The sequence below is a fragment of the Macaca thibetana genome, chromosome 19, assembly GCF_024542745.1.
Source record: "Macaca thibetana thibetana isolate TM-01 chromosome 19, ASM2454274v1, whole genome shotgun sequence".
NCBI lineage: Eukaryota > Metazoa > Chordata > Mammalia > Primates > Cercopithecidae > Macaca > Macaca thibetana.
The window spans coordinates 42878406-42895581 of record NC_065596.1 but is presented as its reverse complement, the minus strand read 5'-3'; the positions used below and the strand labels follow the sequence as shown (position 1 = coordinate 42895581).

Below are 17176 nucleotides of genomic sequence, written 5' to 3'. Positions count from 1 at the left end.
ACAGCTGTCATGCGTTATCTGAAGTGGGGAGACACACATCCAAAACCACACAAAGAGGCCAGTGCCGCTACCCTAACCTTAGCCCACAGTGGGACCAGAATGCAACTCGGTTTGTCGGTGTGGGGAAGGCAATATCAAGGGCACTGTGGTATTTAAGTCAAACATTTGGCTATGAGCATCTGAATGAGTTTAAAAAAAAAAAAAAACACTGGAGTATTTCCTGGGATGGGAACGCTAAGTTCCACAAGCCAGCACTAAGGCAGTTATTTAAAGAAAATAATAGCACCTGGAAGCATAGCTTGGCAGGCAGGAATAAACTGAAGGCAGCACACTCCTAGGCCACCCGCGTTGCAGAGCAACAGAGGAGCTGTGGCAACCCAGCCCCGCCAGCCGACTGGCAGCCGATTCCACTTCTCAATACAGGGGCTGCCATTCCGGCTGTGCGTGGTCATCTGGGCGGCGGCGTGCAGCAACACACGCACTGAGGGGCTGAGACACAGGGCTTGGGGAGACCCTTGGACATGAGAAGGGAGTCTCTCTCCATTCTTTTTGTCGAAACCTGTGCTAATTCTGAAAAGGCCATCAGCTGGCTGAAAACATATGCCTCAGAAGGCACCCCCTCCCACCTGGGGGGAAGAGTCCGGCCCACCCACAATATCTGTGACAGTGACAGGACGCATGAATGGATACGGATCCAGAACCCCAGGTCTTGCTATTCATAGGTTCTAAGACATGGCCAAGATGAGCGTGGTACCTCATCCTTCAAACCAGCAGCTCCCCGAAGATGATGCTTATGGGGACAGGAACTGGTAGGGCTACTCGAAAGAGGCAGCTAAGAAATGTTCGATTGCACACGGGACCCCCTAATACTTGCCCCCGGCAACCTGCCCGTAGCGGGGGCAAAGGCCCGCCCCTCCTGCACACTCACCTCCTTTATGAAAGTTTCCATGACTGACCCCACCTGCCCTGATTCACCCCTTTCCTCTCCCAGGACACAGCTACAGTGCTGTGGGCTTGTCCGTGTGCCGCTTAGTGTCCTTCTGAGGTCTCATGTGGCCTTGCTCTCTCCCCAGCTACACCGTGAGCTCCTTGAGAGCACGGGCCGGGTCTCCGGTTTCTCTCATACCCCTAAAGGCTCGGCACAGAGCTCTGCTCTGCAGAGGGGCCCAGCGAGGGCTGCTGTCTGGCCCTGGCGGTCATATTTCTACCTGAGTGCTGGACTCTGGGGCCCAAGAAGCTCCAACTCAAGTTACACAAGAAGCTGGTTGGCTATAAAATGTGGCCAGCAGGCGGGGTGGCTCACGCCTGTAATCCCAGCACTTTGGGAGGCCGAGGCAGGTGGATCACCTGAGGTCAGGAGTTCGCGACAAGCCTCGCCAACATGATGAAATCCTGTCTCTACTAAAAATACAAGAAAATAGCTGGGCATGGTGGCGGGCGCCTGTAATCCCAGCTACTTGGGAGGCTGAAGCAGGAGAATCGCTTGAATTCAGGAGGCGGAGGTTGCAGTGAGCCAAGATTGTGACACTGCACTCCACTCCTGGACAAAAGGGAAACTCTGTCTTAAAAAAAAAAAAAAATGCAGACCCACTTTGCTCAACAGCCCCTAATCCTGTTACCCAAGTGGTGACTGCTGGAGCCTTTCAAAAGACCTTCCATGTCTTTACAGTGTGATAGAGGCAGCTTCCCCTCCAAGACAGTCTTTCCTATACTGCAGCAGCTTGGAGCAGGTTCAGCTCAGCATAAATGCATAAGCCACCCACCATGGAAACTTACAGCTGTGTCCCAAACGTGGGGTAGGACTCAATCTAATCCGACACATTTTCCATGTGCCATGCACCTCTTCCCGCCCTGAATTGATTTTATAATGGGGAAGTTTTGTTTTTGTATTTAAGGGGATAAGAATAAACATACACACACACTTATCTCCCCTCCTATACAGCTACTTAAAAGATTTAACAAGTTCACATGGGTATGCTGCCAGGAGAATGGAAACCTCACCATCTTCTTTCCAGCTGAAGCAGCTGGGCTGGCTGCACCATCACAGGTCACCATACTCATTTACTCCCTCATACTCTACCCACAGGGGTGATTTTTGCTGTCGAATCGTCAGTGGTAAAGCGGAGAGAATCCCAGCCCACGTTCACTCTAGACAACCCATGAAGGTAACTTCTTGCCGGGTGCTCTGTGTACAGAGGCAGCAGTGTCTATCAATAGCCCCGAGCTCTCTGTTGCTGCTCCTCCCTCCTTGAGTAAAGGCCACATAACTCGTTTGACAAGCTCTGCCTTCAAATGGGGAGTTGTGGGTGCGATGAAACCTAGTGAAACCTAGTATTCCTGGACTGGTTTCCAGTGAGGTACAGAAAGCTGAGCACCTCAGACTGAATCAGCCTGCATGCCTGTCTCTTTCTCTGAACTAGAACCACCCTCACTCCACCTGACCAAAAGGAAACAGGAGGAGACACTAAGTGAAAGAGGCATTTATAGAGAAGGAAAGGACCTAGGAGAAAAGCCAGTTTAAAAATCAGGCTGCCATCTTCTACAATATTTATTGTAGGAAAAAAAATCAGGCTTCCTGGCTTCCATCTTCAAAGAAGGAGACTCAACATTTTACAAAAGATGCTTTGTAAAGCAAGTGGCATCCCACCAGGTAGAAATGGCCTCTTCATGGGACCAAAGGGGGCTGGAACTTGTTCGTGTTGTAAAAGTTAAGCTCCCTAAGAGAGCCACACTACAAAGCCATTATGAGTACACACAGTGCCATAAAACTCCAGATTCAAAATTACCAACGCTTTAATCAAATACAGGTGCCCACTGCCGAAATCATCACAGAGATAACCGCAGCTTTTGTTTGGCTTCATGTTCTGTCATCTTGGAGTTTCCACTTTAGAAGTCAGTTCTGGTTTGGCCTGTCCAGGAGGCCTGGGAGGAAAGGGTGGGAGTGCCAGAGTCCTGGAAGCATGAGGTTCCTGACCTACTGGCATCTAAGAGGGACTGAGTTTGCAGGCGCAAGTTGAATGTAGACTCATCAGCACTTCTGACAACACAGCTCTAAGCAATCTGGCTGTGCTCATCTCTTTCACAGGCCCTGCTCTGACCACTCGGGTCTTTCTGCTCCTCGGGCGCCCCCTCGCCTGGTTTCCTCTGTTGGAAGCACATTTCTCTGGTGCTCTCTTGGTTCCCTCTTTCTCATCTGTTAAGGAACAGCTGAAATGCCACCTCTTCGAGACATTCGTCTCCATCTAAAGTACCTGCGCTGCACACTCCTCCCCTCACCACCCTCTCGAAAAGCCATTCCCAATAACTAGACTTCAATGTAGTGTAGAAATAACAGCATAAACTTGAAAGCCTCAACTTCTACATTCAAATCCTGGCACAGTCACATGGGCAAGTGGCTTAAAGGCCCATGGATCCATTTCTGTATGTAAGGGTAACAACACCCGCCTCACAAGATTATACAAGTCAGTCCATGGGAAGCACTTAGAATAGTGTCTAGGACAAGGTAAAATGCTAGCTGTTATTTAATTTATAGCACGCAATCCTATCTGAAGTTACCTTGTTCATTATTTATATGCATGCTGTCTCCTCCACCAGCCTGTGATAAATCAAGAACATATAGAAATAAGGCTGGGGGCAGTGGCCCATGCCTGTAATCCCAGCATTTTGGGAGGCAGAGGTGGACGGCTCACTTGAGGTCAGGAGTTCGAGACCAGCCTGGCCAACATGGCAAAACCCCATCTCTATTAAAAATACAAAAATTAGCTGGACATGATGGCCATGCCTGTAGTACCAGGTACTTGGAAGGCTGAGGCAGGAAAATAATGGCTTGAACCTGGGAGACAGAGGCTGCAGTGAGCCGAGATCGTGCCACTGCATTCTAGCCTGGACAACAGAACAAGACTCCAACTCAAAAAAAAAAAAAAAAAAAAAAAAAATCATATAGAAATAAGATGGAGGAAGTTTTGCATTTGGTCTTCTGATTTCCTTGGTGGCCACAACCAATCCCAAATCAGGGGGCACGCTCCCCGAAAGCCCTCACTGCCCACACTCTGACATAATTGAACCCACAGAGTCTGAGCTGCTGCTCATAAGTCTCATGTTTAAACTATGCTTGGAATGTCTGATAGGAACATGCATTTATTTTTAGGCAAGAAAGCTGTCTCCTAAGCTAACCCTGTGGCCTGAGAGCAGGCCGTATTTGGCAAGAACTTCTCTGTGCTGGTTTATTAAAGAGGCCCAAAACTTTCTCAACCCTGAGGTAGCTGCTAAGAGAACTCGGTGCGCTGTGAGTCTTCTATTTCTATAGTCAAAGTTTGTTTCCTGTGAATCTCTGAGGTGTTTCTATAAGGCTGGTAGGAGTCAAGTGTCACCCCTTACCTTCCACAGCTTTCAGCCACAATCTATTACCCAATCATCCCTCAATTGGCTCACAGCTCTCAATGGAGTCAATTCTATCCCATGGCTTGTGCCTCATCAGTGTTAATAAAAGTTACAAAGGGGCTGGGCATGGTGGCTCACGCCTGTAATCCCAGCACTTTGGGAGGCCTAGGTGAGCATCATGAGGTCAAGAGTTTGAGACCAGCCTGGCCAACATGGTGAAACCCCATCTCTACTAAAAAATACAAAAACTAGCTGGGCGTGGTGGTGCATGCCTGTAGTCCCAGCCACTCGGGAGCCTAAGGCAGGAGAATCACTTGAACCCAGGATGCGGAGGTTGCAATGAGCCAAGATCGCACCACTGCACTCCAGCCTGGGTGACAGAGTGAGCCTCTGTCTCAAAAAAAAAAAAAAAAAGGTACAAATGGAAAGGCAAAATTAGTTCAAAAAATGGCCAAGAAGGCCTTCCCCTAACTGTTCTAGGTATTTCATCTCACCCCACCACAAGACAGTGTCGGGTGACTACAGCAAACATCCTTGAAAAAGACAACTAGAGACAGCCCTTTCTGATTTACACAGACCAGTCCTACCACAGTCTTGGCAGTGTAGCTCAAATGATCCCCCCCAAAAAAAAAAAAGTAACTGCTTCACAATCCTGGTGATGTTTACCGTCTGGATACCTTCCAGGACTTGAAAATCTGAATCATGACTGGTTCGCAGACAGCCTGTAAGAAGAGTCGATTCATCTGATTGCCCTTGAACCGGCCTGGCAAGTTGGCTCTTCCAGACATTTTGAATTTTGAAACTGACTGCATTTCATAGGCCAGAACTGGAAGATCACAGAAGTCTTCAAATCTCTGACCCTTCCAAATGCAAGTCACACCAGTAACAGCCAAAGAAGCGCTTTGTGAAAGCATTTAATATTTTCATCCAATAAACAGTTTAAGGCAAGGTATTTTCTTGAAGAAAAGCAGGGAGTGACAGGGAGAAAAGGATTTGCTGTTAGATTTGGAGTAGGGAGGATGTGGATTTTTAAAAAAAGTTACTTGTGCTTGGGATTTGTGGGAAACTTTAGAGTTCTTTTTAATTTATCAGTGTTTGTGGAAGTAGGCAAAAGATACAGGCATATTTTGCCCTACTATTAAGAAGTCACATAGCTGAGATTCCAACTCTAAACTCCTAGAGAAAAAAGCACTCTTCTAGGCTACAAAGCCAGCAGCGGCTTTCATGGAGTGCTCTCCTTTTTCTTCTCCCTCTCTCATGCACAAATGCACACTCCTCATCAATAAAATCAACTGGCCCAACTCCTGCCCTGAGGACAGAGGCCCTTCATCCCCTACCTGGCAAGGCTGCTGTGCATGTAGGTATTTTCCTGTGATACCAAGTGGAAGGATCTTTTTTTCTGCCCAGGGGCCTAACACTCCACCATTAGCACTGCCTCTGGTATGAGGGCACTCCCCAAAACAGTAAGTAAGCAACTCAGTTTCCATGGTGATAGCAACTAAATACCTTTTACTCACACCCAGATAGAGAGTGATCATAGAATAGTAATTTGTTAACGGAGGCCTTGATGACACTGACTGAGGTCAGCTTCCAGCACTGCCCTTGGCCTTGGTAAAAGAAGGCCTGTCATTTTGCTAAGGCAGGCTATAGACCCACAGTCGTCTTATTGTGACGTCCCCCTCAGGCAACTTCCCAGCATGCCCAGATGCTGAATCACCTGCAAGCTTTGCAAGCTTCCTTCCATAATGCCTCTCCTAACCTCAAACTGGCCTTCACCACCAAAATGAAGTGTGTATTTAAAAAAGGAAAAGAAAGAAAGAAAAAAGAAATGCATCTATTTCACTTCCTGCAGTCCCCTCAATCTGGATGACTGTAATTAAGACATTCTTAGAACTGGAATCAGTCATTACTACTCAGGAGGTAAGACATTAAAACTCTTTATCTTGGGTTTTTTGCAGATTGAAAGCCTGGGCAACATAGTAAAACCCAGTCTCTACGAAAAATTTAAAAATTAGTTTGGGCGTGGTGGCTCATGCCTGTAACGCCAGCACTTTGTGGGGCCAAGGTGGGTGGATTGCTTAAGGTCAGGAGCTCGAGACCAGCCTTGGCCAACATGGTGAAACCCTGTCTCTACTAAAAATACAAAAATTAGCTGGGCGTCGTGGCGCATGCCTGTAGTCCCAGCTACTCGGGAAGCTGAGGCAGGAGAATCGCTTGAACCTGGGAGGCAGAGGTTGCAGTGAGCTGAGATCGTGCCACTGCACTCTAGCCTGGGTGACAGAGCGAGACTCCATCTCAAAAAAAAAAAATTAAAATTAGCTGGCCATGGTGGTGCACACGTAATCCCAGCTACTAGGGAGGCTGAGGCTGAAAGATCCCTCAAGCCCAGGAGTTCAAGGCTGCAGTGAGCTATGATCAGGCCACTGCACTCCAGCCTGGGTGACAGTGACACCTTGTCTCTAAAATTTCAAAACAAAACAAAAACCGAATGTGTTCCCTTTAGACATGGAGAACATAAAGTGGGGTATACTGCCTGCCTTCTGTGCTTCCTCTGATCCACCTAGACTGTGGCTTCCACCCACTCTCAAAAGGCATCAGGGAGGGGAAAAGATGAAAAGAAAAACCCACTAGAAAGCTGGTGACAGACATCACTCAGCCCCACACCTTTTGGGGGAGGAACTTTAAAAAACATAAAACAAACCACAAAGTCTTCTTTATTCCTGCCTGAAGCTGAAGACACAAATGCTATTGTATTGCTGGTGTTCTATACACCATTCAATCACTGCAACACCATCCACGATATTTCCCAAGATGACTTCATTGTGTTCTGCAGGGTACTAACTGCCGCTTCCAACTACTTCTGCCCCATGTGGATAGTTCCACTGGAAGACAAAGAATCTGTTCTGCTCTGATATTAGGAAGAAAAACATTTAAATAAGCCTTGTTAACGCAGCAGGAGGGCACTGCTTTCCTTTCAGGATGGAGGGTTCCAATCCTCTGATGGGGTGGCAGTGTGCTTTCTTCGTGGGAGGGGCCCAACTTTTAAGAAGAAAACTGAAGCCTTAAGAAGAAAAAGTTGGCTGGGTGCAGTGGCTCACACCTGTAATCCCAAGACTTTGGGAGCTGAGACCAGAATGGGCAACATAGCAAAACCCCATCTCTACAAAAATACAAAAATGAGTCAGGCATGGTGGCATGCGCCTCTAGTCCCAGCTACTTGGGAGGCTAAGGTGGGAGGATGGCTTAAGCCCCAGAGGTCAAAGCTGCAGTGAGCCAAGACTGTCCCACTGCACTCCAGCCTCGGTAAAAAGAGTGACACCCTGTCTCAAAAAAAAAGGAACGAAAGACAGAAAAAGAAAGAAAAAAGTTGTGTGAGGAGCAAATGATAAACCCACATTTCTTATAGTTAGCCCTCTGTATCCATGGGTTCTGTATCTATGAATTCAACCAATGATGGATCGAAAATACTGGAAGAAAAAAATGAACGGTTGCATATGCACTGAACACGTACGTATTTTTCTTGTCATTATTCCCTAAACAGTACGGTGTAACAACCATTTACATAGCATTTAGCATTAGGTTATAAGTAATCTAGAGATGATTTAAAGTATTCAGGAGGATGTGCATAGTTAAAATGCAAATAACACATCGTTTTATCTTACATAAGGAACTTGAGCATCTGTGGATTTTGGTATATAAGGGGGTTCCTGGAACCAATCCCCCACAGATACTGAGAAATGACTATATTTTCAATGTGTCCTGGTTTCTTACAAAACCCCCAAAGCACTAACACTTGAAACTGAAGATGAATCAAGCATCATCCAATCATGAGCCATATGTTCCAGTCTAGTATGGTGGGATGACACACAGAGCCAAGAGGGGCTGTGTGTTCCTGGACAAGGTGCTGCCCTGCCCTCCTCAACCAGATGAGATCAAGTTTTTTTTTTAAAGTATGACATGCACACATGGAAAACTTTAAGGATTATCTACACCTTACCCTAAACCTTGAATCACATTAAGAAAGGTATTTCCTTTGATTCTCTTATAAACCTGATGACTTCAAAGAGAATGTCTCTGCTTGGAGCTGGCGGGTCTAACACCTCACCAACACTTGCCAATCCCTTTCTAACACAGCGAGCAGGCCTCAGGCCTGGGGCCTTTAGTAACCACCTGGAAACAACACTGTTTTGTTTTCAATGTGTTTATTTTTGCAGTTTCCTTCTATTATATTTATGGCCAGGGAAGCTGGGTTTTCCAGTTGCCATACTCTTGTCAGTCTTCCTTTTAAAACTTAAAATGCAAACTGATTCAAAGGAAATTATTATGTGTCTAAGGGCCGGGCGCGGTGGCTCAAGCCTGTAATCCCAGCACTTTGGGAGGCCGAGACGGGCGGATCACGAGGTCAGGAGATCGAGACCATCCTGGCTAACACAGTGAAACCCCGTCTCTACTAAAAATACAAAAAAAAAACTAGCCGGGCGAGGTGGCAGGCGCCTGTAGTCCCAGCTACTCGGGAGGCTGAGGCAGGAGAATGGCGTGAACCCGGGAGGCGGAGCTTGCAGTGAGCTGAGATCCGGCCACTGCACTCCAGCCTGGGTGACAGAGCGAGACTCTGTCTCAAAAAAAAAAAAAAAATTATTATGTGTCTATAAAAGTGGTTACGGAAAATCACAAATGGCTGCAGTTTAGGAAGGAAGGGGATAAGCACAGGGGGACTACTCTGGCTGGGGAGCCACAGGACGGTCCCTCACTCCTGGGAGGGGGGAGAGAATGGAACTCATCCCAGGAAGGCAGGAGCCAGCACAATAACAGGTGGCAAACAGCAAATCCCACGTAAACTCACTCCACTTGCCTTCAGATAACACTTGCATAAATCACAACCAAGAAAAAGGCCACTGACCTCTTCCAGAGTAAACGCTGTTCAAACTGAAGGGAAGGCAAGCAAGTTACACCAATCAGCTTCTAAGACTTTCCATGGACATTCCAAGTTAATGCCTCTGTTGTTTATGGAGAATGGGGAGGGGAGGGACGTGAAAAAACACAACCAAAAAAGGCACAACACCAAGACAAATGTCTCGGGGATTTTTATAATCGCAGGGAGACCGCTACTTGAATAAAACTTCCCAAGCACTGATGTAAGGATGCTCTTGCCAGTTAAATATATGCAAAGATTTCACTCCTTCTCTTTTTCCTTTTTTTTTTTGAGACGGAGTCTCACTGTGTCGTCCAGGCTGGAGTGTAGTGGCGCGATCTCAGCTCACTGCAATCTCCGCCTTCCAGGTTTAAGTGATTATCCTGCTTCAGCCTCCCGAGTAGCTGGGATTACAGGGGTGCACCGCCATGCCAGGCTAATTTTGTATTTTAGTAGAGATGGGGTTTCACCATGTTGGCCAGGCTGGTCTTGAACGCCTGACTTCATGTGATCCACCCACCTCGACCTCTCAAAGTGCTGGGATTACAGGTGTGAGCCACCGCGCCCGGACAATTTCACTTTCTGGAGGAGGCAGGATCCTTCTCTGGGTCAGGTGGTTAATTTCTCCCCTTCATAAGATCCTTCTTTAAACAGAGGCTGGAATTTAAAATGATTCTGTTTCTCTTTGATTCATTGAAAGTTACACTCCTTGATACCTGGGATACTGAGTAAAATTCATAGACCTTCTTGAAGAAAAGTTAAGTGATACTTGTGCCACTTTCAGATACTTTATAACAAATTCTGGCGCCTACCCTGCCAACACTATAAAACTAAGTTTCCTTGTAACTTGCTTTGATGTTTCCAAATTTAAACCCATCCTAAAGAAGACTAATGAGCTCTCAAACTACCCAGTGATAGAAAGACTTCTTTCAAATCTCCACGGATGACAGTATTTGTATCTGCTCAAGTAGAAGCTTCCGTCTCTCTTGTAACAGGTCAGTGCTTCAGTTACCACTGCCATTGAATTACCCACTTGCTATCGCTTGCCTCTTATTTCCATGAAAAAAGAAAAGGAGGAAAAATCTGTTTAAGTTTTACCTTGTTTAAAGGTAACACGAGTGCTTTTGTTATTCTGTAAACTAAATACATAAATGAAGGCAAAGGAAGGAAACAGAGGGAAGGGAACAAAATGTGAATGATGAGAACAGGAGTTCACTAAATGAAGGAATAAAGATAAAGCCGGGAGAAACACTGCTCTAGGATATACTAAGGCCAGGGAAGAGATAAACATGTTGATATTTCAGCTATTCAGAAAACCTGAATGAGCAAGTGATACTAGAGCAAACAGCTGTTCGCTAATTATATTTGCCCTTCCCTTCTGCCCTTCAAAAAAGTAAAAGCAGCAGCAGGGAAATCATTCTTTTTTAAAAGAACAACCCTAAGATCTGGTTAAAGGCTTGTACAATTCCCAGCACAACATAAATCAGTGTAGCAAAAGCTGAAAGTATTCATCTCAACAGTTTCAAATTCCTTGGGTCTTCCCAAATCAATTCTTTTTTGGCTCTATTCTATTTGCTAAATAGCACTGGCAGATAACTTGTGCTACACACTCAGTTCACTCTGAAAAAGGGCGCTGTCTGGCCAAAGTCTGCCATGACTGAAACATATGCTGAAACGGCAGAACTCCCCACCCCAGAGGCTTAGACTTAAACTTGTCCCTGCTCCCCTCTGTCATCTGATTAAAAGGACGTTTTGAGAGTACAAGACCCCTTTTTTTTTTTTGGTTTTTTTTTTGAGATGGAGGCTTGCTCTGTCACCCAGGCTAGAGTGCAGTAGTGCGATCTCGGCTCACTGCAACCTCTGCCTCCCGGGTTCAAGCGATTCTCCTGCCTCAGCCTCCTGAGTAGCTAGGATTACAGGCGTCTGCCACCATGCCCAGTTAATTTTTGTATTTCTGGTAGAGACGGGGTTTCACCATGCTGGCCAGGCTGGTCTTGAACTCCTGACCTCAGGTGATCTGCCCATGCCCACCTCAGCCTCCCAAAGTGCTGGGATTACAGGCGTGAGCCACGGTGCCTGGCCATAAGACTCCATTTTAACTGACCTCCCTGACTGTGTCAGAGCTTAATAGCACCAGCACTACCTGGATATTTACACACCACCCTACCTCCTCCAACACTTCCCCCACAAGGCAGCCCACTTGGGGCCAAGCAGTCAGCTGCCATTAAATGGAAGCTTTTAGCACCAGTTCCAACTGGAAGGTGACTCAGCTCCCTGCCGCCAAAGTAGCCTCCCTGTTGGTCTCAGAAGCCGGAACCAGCAAGGGTGTTTCAAAAGGCAGAGGGCAATCCTGGGCCCACACCCTGAACTGCCTAGGATTAGGTGAGTGGCAGGCACCACTCCAGTGCACCAGACAGATCTCAACTCTTAGTCAGGTGAGTGTGAGTGACCCTGCAGTCCCAGGCCATCTTCCCATACCCCACCTTTTCTTCAGTCATTAGAAGAGTCAAGTTCTAAAATACATTCTGGAGAGGATGAGGCGAGAGAACAGAGTGCTAGCAGCTGAGTGGCTTCCCCTACCCCTCTTACAAGAGGACAAACAGAGTATACTTGCCTCTCACACATATTTACACAGTCTTTTTTCTAGATAACAGTTGAGTTTAAGTTTGGTTCATTTTTTTTTTTTGTAAGTGTGTTATTCAATTTTGAAAACTGTTAGTCTTAGCCAGATCCTAAGAGGCAAGCAATTAGAGTAATGGAACAAAATAACAGGTGGCTACTTTGGGGCCTCCATTATCAGCCTTTAAAAAGAAAAAAAATGCGGCCGGGCGCGGTGGCGCAAGCCTGTAATCCCAGCACTTTGGGAGGCCGAGACGGGCGGATCACGAGGTCAGGAGATCGAGACCATCCTGGCTAACACGGTGAAACCCCGTCTCTACTAAAAAATACAAAAAACTAGCCAGACGAGATGGCGGGCGCCTGTAGTCCCAGCTACTCAGGAGGCTGAGGCAGGAGAATGGTGTAAACCCGGGAGGCGGAGCTTGCAGTGAGCTGAGATCTGGCCACTGCACTCCAGCCTGGGCGACAGAGAGAGACTCCGTCTCAAAAAAAAAAAAAAAGAAAAAGAAAAACAAGACAGGGCGCAGTGGCTCACACCTGTAATCCCAGCACTTTGGGAGGTCAAGGCAGGCGGATCACTTGAGGTCAGGAGTTAGAGACCAGCCTGGCCAACATGGTGAAACTCTGTCTCTACTAAAAATACAAAAATTAGCCAGGCATGGTGGCACACGCCTGTAGTCCCAGCTACTTGGGAGGCTGAGGCAGGAAAATTGCTTGAACCTGGAAGGCAGAGGTTGCAGTGAGCCAAGATCACACACCATTGCACTCCAGCCTGAGTAAAAGAGTGAGAGGCTCTGTCTCAAAAAAAAAAAAAAAAAAAAACAACCTTTCAAATAATTAACTCATACCTAATAGTCCTCTGAGCAACAAGAGCAAAACTCAGTCTCCAAAAAAAAAAAAAAAAAAAAAAAAAAAAAAAGCCAAAGGTCAAGGTTGAAACACTGAGGCCCCTGAAATAGTGATGTTTCAATGAACACGGAAACTCAGCAAGTGAGGCATTTCTTCTTGCTGTAATGAGATTTGGCATAACCTTCAAGAGATCTTACCCTTCCAGGACAACAGAGGGTGATGAGGTTACCCAGGCCACTTTTAGAAACTGGGAGAGGGAACTGTGGCCCAGAACCGTAATTGCTCAAGAATTTGCTCAAAGACCAGAACAACGCTTCTCCACCCTGCCAGGAGCACGTTCACGGCCCTCTCGTGTAAAAACTGTTGCATGACCTACTTATGGGTTACGGGGTCCCTAGAAGTTAGAGCAAAGGGCTTCCAAGCAGAAATGAGACACACGTCCCCTCTGATTTGGGCCAACTCTTGCTTAATTCCTAGAAGAATTCCATTCTACCCACTTTGAGGGCCTACAGCTGTTCTGGATACATATTTTTTTGGAGTATGCATGTACAGAGCTCCCAGGACTGTCACTCCTCCTGTGCCCAGTGGTTCAGCCTTGGAGAGGCAAGAAGGGCAATCTGTCATTCACTAAAGCAACACTGCAACGTAGAAAAAACCCAGCCAGTCCAGGTGCGGTGGCTCATGCCTGCAATCCCAGCTACTTGGGAGACTTAGGCAGGAGAATCGCTTGAACCCGGGGGGCAGAGGTTGCGGTGAGCCAAGATCATGCCTGGGCAACAAGAGCAAACCTCCGTCTCCAAAAAAAAAAACCAAAAAAACACCCAGCCAGCCTGGGAGCGCGGGATGTTTCTTAGTAGGAAGGTAGAGAGCCACACTGATTGGGGTACTCCTTTCCATTACTCCTTGCCCCATTTCAGAAAGGATCCCTACCCCATAACGGGAAAGGGCACAGAGGTGAAGCAGTAGTTTCCCCCACAGAGCAGCTAAGGGTAAATATTTGCTGGAGGAGGTGTAAAGCAGGAGTTACTAGAATCGGGCCCTGGTTGAGACACAAAAGCAGATGGTATTAGGGGACGCTGTGAGCCACCCTCTTCCCTCAACCCTGCCCGGCCCCGGAGGAAGGAAGCTGGGAGGTAAGAGAATGACACATGGCAGCAAGACTTGGAGGTTCCGGGGAGTCCTGGTTTCCGTTCAGGGCCTGAATGGTGCCCCAGCCTCACCCTGTGAGCAAGGGACACTATATGAACAAAGCCCACACCCTAACTCTTGGGAGGGAGTGGAACCGGCTCGCAAAAGGAGTCACTTGGGGAGTGGCAGGAGACAGGAAGGGAGAGAAAAGGAAGGTCTCCCACCCCTATCACCTGAGAAAAAAGGGTGAGGGGTTCATTTTCTCCAGCACCTTCAGCTGCAGAAGACAAAGCCTAGACGTTCTCAAAACCACCACTGTAGACCCTGCTCCCTCCCAACTTTCCAGGTCTCTTGGCAACTCTTAACCTTTTCCAACCTGGCACTGCCTCGGGCAATAAATTATTGTTGAGACTCCAGAACAGATCTCGCCTTCCCCTCAAAAAGCGAATTTATGCCAACTATCACAACATGTCCACTCTGCGGTAGGTGGGGCCACGGATAAGGACACCACTCCCACCAAGCCACTGACACCCCCCCCCCTCAGTTACTACGGATGAGGAAATTCAAGCAACGCTGGTAATGGATCCAAGGTTATGCCTGGCCCCACCTCAGGCTGCCTTGGAACAGTTGCTCTTTCCACCCTTCCCACCCTTTCCCCTCCAGCCTGGGCTAGGCTGCCTGTGCCGAGCTCCTGGCCACCAACTCACGCCCTCGAGAAGCTTCCAGTCACTCCCCACTCTGCCAGCTCACCACTCAAAGCCCTGTAGTCTGTTCCTGAAAAATCTCCACCAAACCCACTCTCCCAAACCTTCAGAGCCCTGTCCAAAGTCCCACCTCTACACACATCCCTCTTTATTAACAGAATCACCGCAGGGACCCCTCGGACCCCTTCGCATTTTGCAGATAACAAAACTGCATGGAGAGTTCAAGGGTCTTGTCCAAGGCCACAGAGCTAATCAGTAACAAATCTGGAAAGAAAATCCAGATCTCCAGATCCCACGAAATGCTTCCAACTTCAAGTACCTCCCACCCATTTCACACACAAAACTTCTGAACAACCCCTTCCCCACACACACCCACTCACCACGCTCCTTCCTTTAGCTCTTTCTGCACACTCAGAGCTCCCCCCTCAACCACACTGGATTACTCCCACACACACAGACACTGACACCTCACTTGGGGATCCCATTCCACTTCTGATCACCTTTTCACTGCTCTGGGGCCCTCCCGAGTTGCTCTCCCCCCACCCCAAAAACAGTGCCACCTGAAAACAGTCTCTGCTTCAGGATCCCTTCACCTGCCTGCGTTCTCTTCCGAAAAAGACACAATTCTTCCTGGACACTCTCACCGCTTCCTCCCCAAACTCCTTATTCTCCCTGCACGACACACACACGCTCTCCAGTCCCGGGACTGCACCTCCAGGAGCCAGCGCCCCTTCCCCACATTCCTTTCTCAGTCTATCCATTACGCACTCCCTTTCGAATGAGACCTTCATTTTCCTAAACGAACCTCCCTCCCCATTATCCACCATTCCAGCTCACTCCCTCCCACCGATCTCACCTTCTCCCTCTACACTTCCTCACTCTCTCCAACGCTTTAGCTTTTCAGCTTCCCATCAATTCTTCAGAAACCCCTCCCCAAATTATCCCCAAACACTCTCCGTATACCCCCCACTTCGGCTTCTCCATCCCTCATCAATTCCTCTTATTCCTCCTATCTCTCAATCTTCTCTTCCCTTTGGAACAGGGCACCCCAAATAAATCTCACCCCCTTCAAAAACGTCTCATTCACGGGCCCCTTAACTTCTTCCTTCCGCACCCCACCCTCCTCAGACCCTGTCCTGGCACCTCTACCTTCCTCATACCCTAAGCCCATGTCTTTTCATGCCCAATTCTACCCTTGGCCCCTCTGTTTTCACCTTCCCAGCCTCCCTAGTCCTCCCACCCGTTTTCAGACCCCACAATCTCCATTCCATCCTCACACTTGATTCTTCATCCCCTTTAGAACTCCCCCAACCTGAGGCTCCCCCAATTCCAATCTCCTTCAGATCTTTCTGCTCTCCAAAATAACCAAGCCCTCCACACTCGAGCTCCTCCTCACACTTCCCAGACCCAGAAATTCCCTTCCAAGCCTCCCGTGATTCTCCTCCCAGCACCTCCAACCCATGCTCGGACCCCTCAAGCCCGCCTCGGATCCCAGTTCCATTTCAGCCTGCCCAGTCATCTCCTCGGTTTCCCCTAATGGCACGCCCAGACCCTCCAAATCCTTCATCGGGCTTCCCGATTCCTTTTTTTTTTTTTACTCCCATATTCCCCACCCGGACGCCAATTCTCTTTTCAGATTCCCAATTCCTTCCTCGAGCTCGGCTATTCCTTCTCAGGACTCCAATTCTCTTCCCGGACCCGCCTATTCCTTCTCGGGACTCCCCCGTTGCCATCACAGACGCTCCAGTTACCTTTCAGGACCTCCTACCCCTCCCCAGGCCCCCTCGGAAAAGCCCCTCCAGCCCGTCTGGCCCGCGGGCCGCGCACCTTGCGCTGCTGCTTCTCCCAGGCCGGGTCCAGCAGCAGGTCCCGGTCCCAGTCGTCCTCCTGGGCCATGTAGTCGCCCATGCTGCCCCCGCCGCCAGCGCCATTGCCCGCGCTGCTGGGGCCGTACTGGTACGACTGGTTCGCCGCGTGGTAGTCCACCATTCCGCCGCCTCTCGCTCGCCCACCAGCCTGTCCGCTCCCGCCTCAGCTCCCGCCCCTCTGCCCGAGCCGCCGCAGCTGCCGCCGCTTCAGCCGCTTCAGCCCGCCCTCCGCCCGCGCCTGCGCACTGCCCGCCGCGCCTGCGCACAGCGCCGAGGTTGCCGCCCTCCCGCGCGCGCCCGCCTGCCAAACCTGAAAAGGCACCAAGGCCGCGCTTGGGAGCTTGGCGCCTGCGCAGAGTCCCTCTTCCTCGCCACCCGACTCAGCCCGGGTGCGAGCCACGCCCCCTCTCCTGCGAGAACGCGCGCGTCGTTCGCGTGTGGGCGGGGCCAGAGTCTTGAATGATTCATAAAGGCAGGCCCCGCCATCGGGCCTGAACTAGCTCAGGCTTGGAATGTACTGCACCGGGTTCCCATTCAGGGACACAAATTCAACAAATATTTATCGAACACCCACTTGTACCAGACTATGTTTTACGCAGGCACTAAAAACAGAAAAAAATCCCGACCTTCATAAAACTACCTTCTAGTGAAGGGAGCCACATGCACACAAATCTATTTTTATTTTTAGTGCAGTGGCGCGATCTCGGCTTACTGCA

At 48.7% G+C, this 17176-nt stretch overlaps 1 protein-coding gene and 1 long non-coding RNA gene across 6 annotated transcripts in view; one reads left to right on the top strand and one right to left on the bottom strand.

Annotated features, from left to right (window-relative positions):
* The window catches only part of LOC126942163 (uncharacterized), a 30246-nt gene extending 21390 nt beyond the window's left edge, over positions 1-8856 (top strand). Inside the window, exon 2 of the long non-coding RNA XR_007721516.1 lies at positions 8782-8856. This is a non-coding gene — a long non-coding RNA (uncharacterized LOC126942163). The remainder of the gene's footprint in view (positions 1-8781) is intronic.
* The window catches only part of ACTN4 (actinin alpha 4), an 84420-nt gene extending 67712 nt beyond the window's left edge, over positions 1-16708 (bottom strand). For all 5 annotated transcript variants that reach the window (XM_050768905.1, XM_050768907.1, XM_050768908.1 and 2 more), the window contains exon 1: positions 16420-16708. In XM_050768905.1, the coding sequence (XP_050624862.1) occupies positions 16420-16581 (162 nt within the window). In that variant the 5' untranslated portion in view covers positions 16582-16708. The remainder of the gene's footprint in view (positions 1-16419) is intronic.
* Positions 16709-17176: the final 468 nt, after the last annotated feature.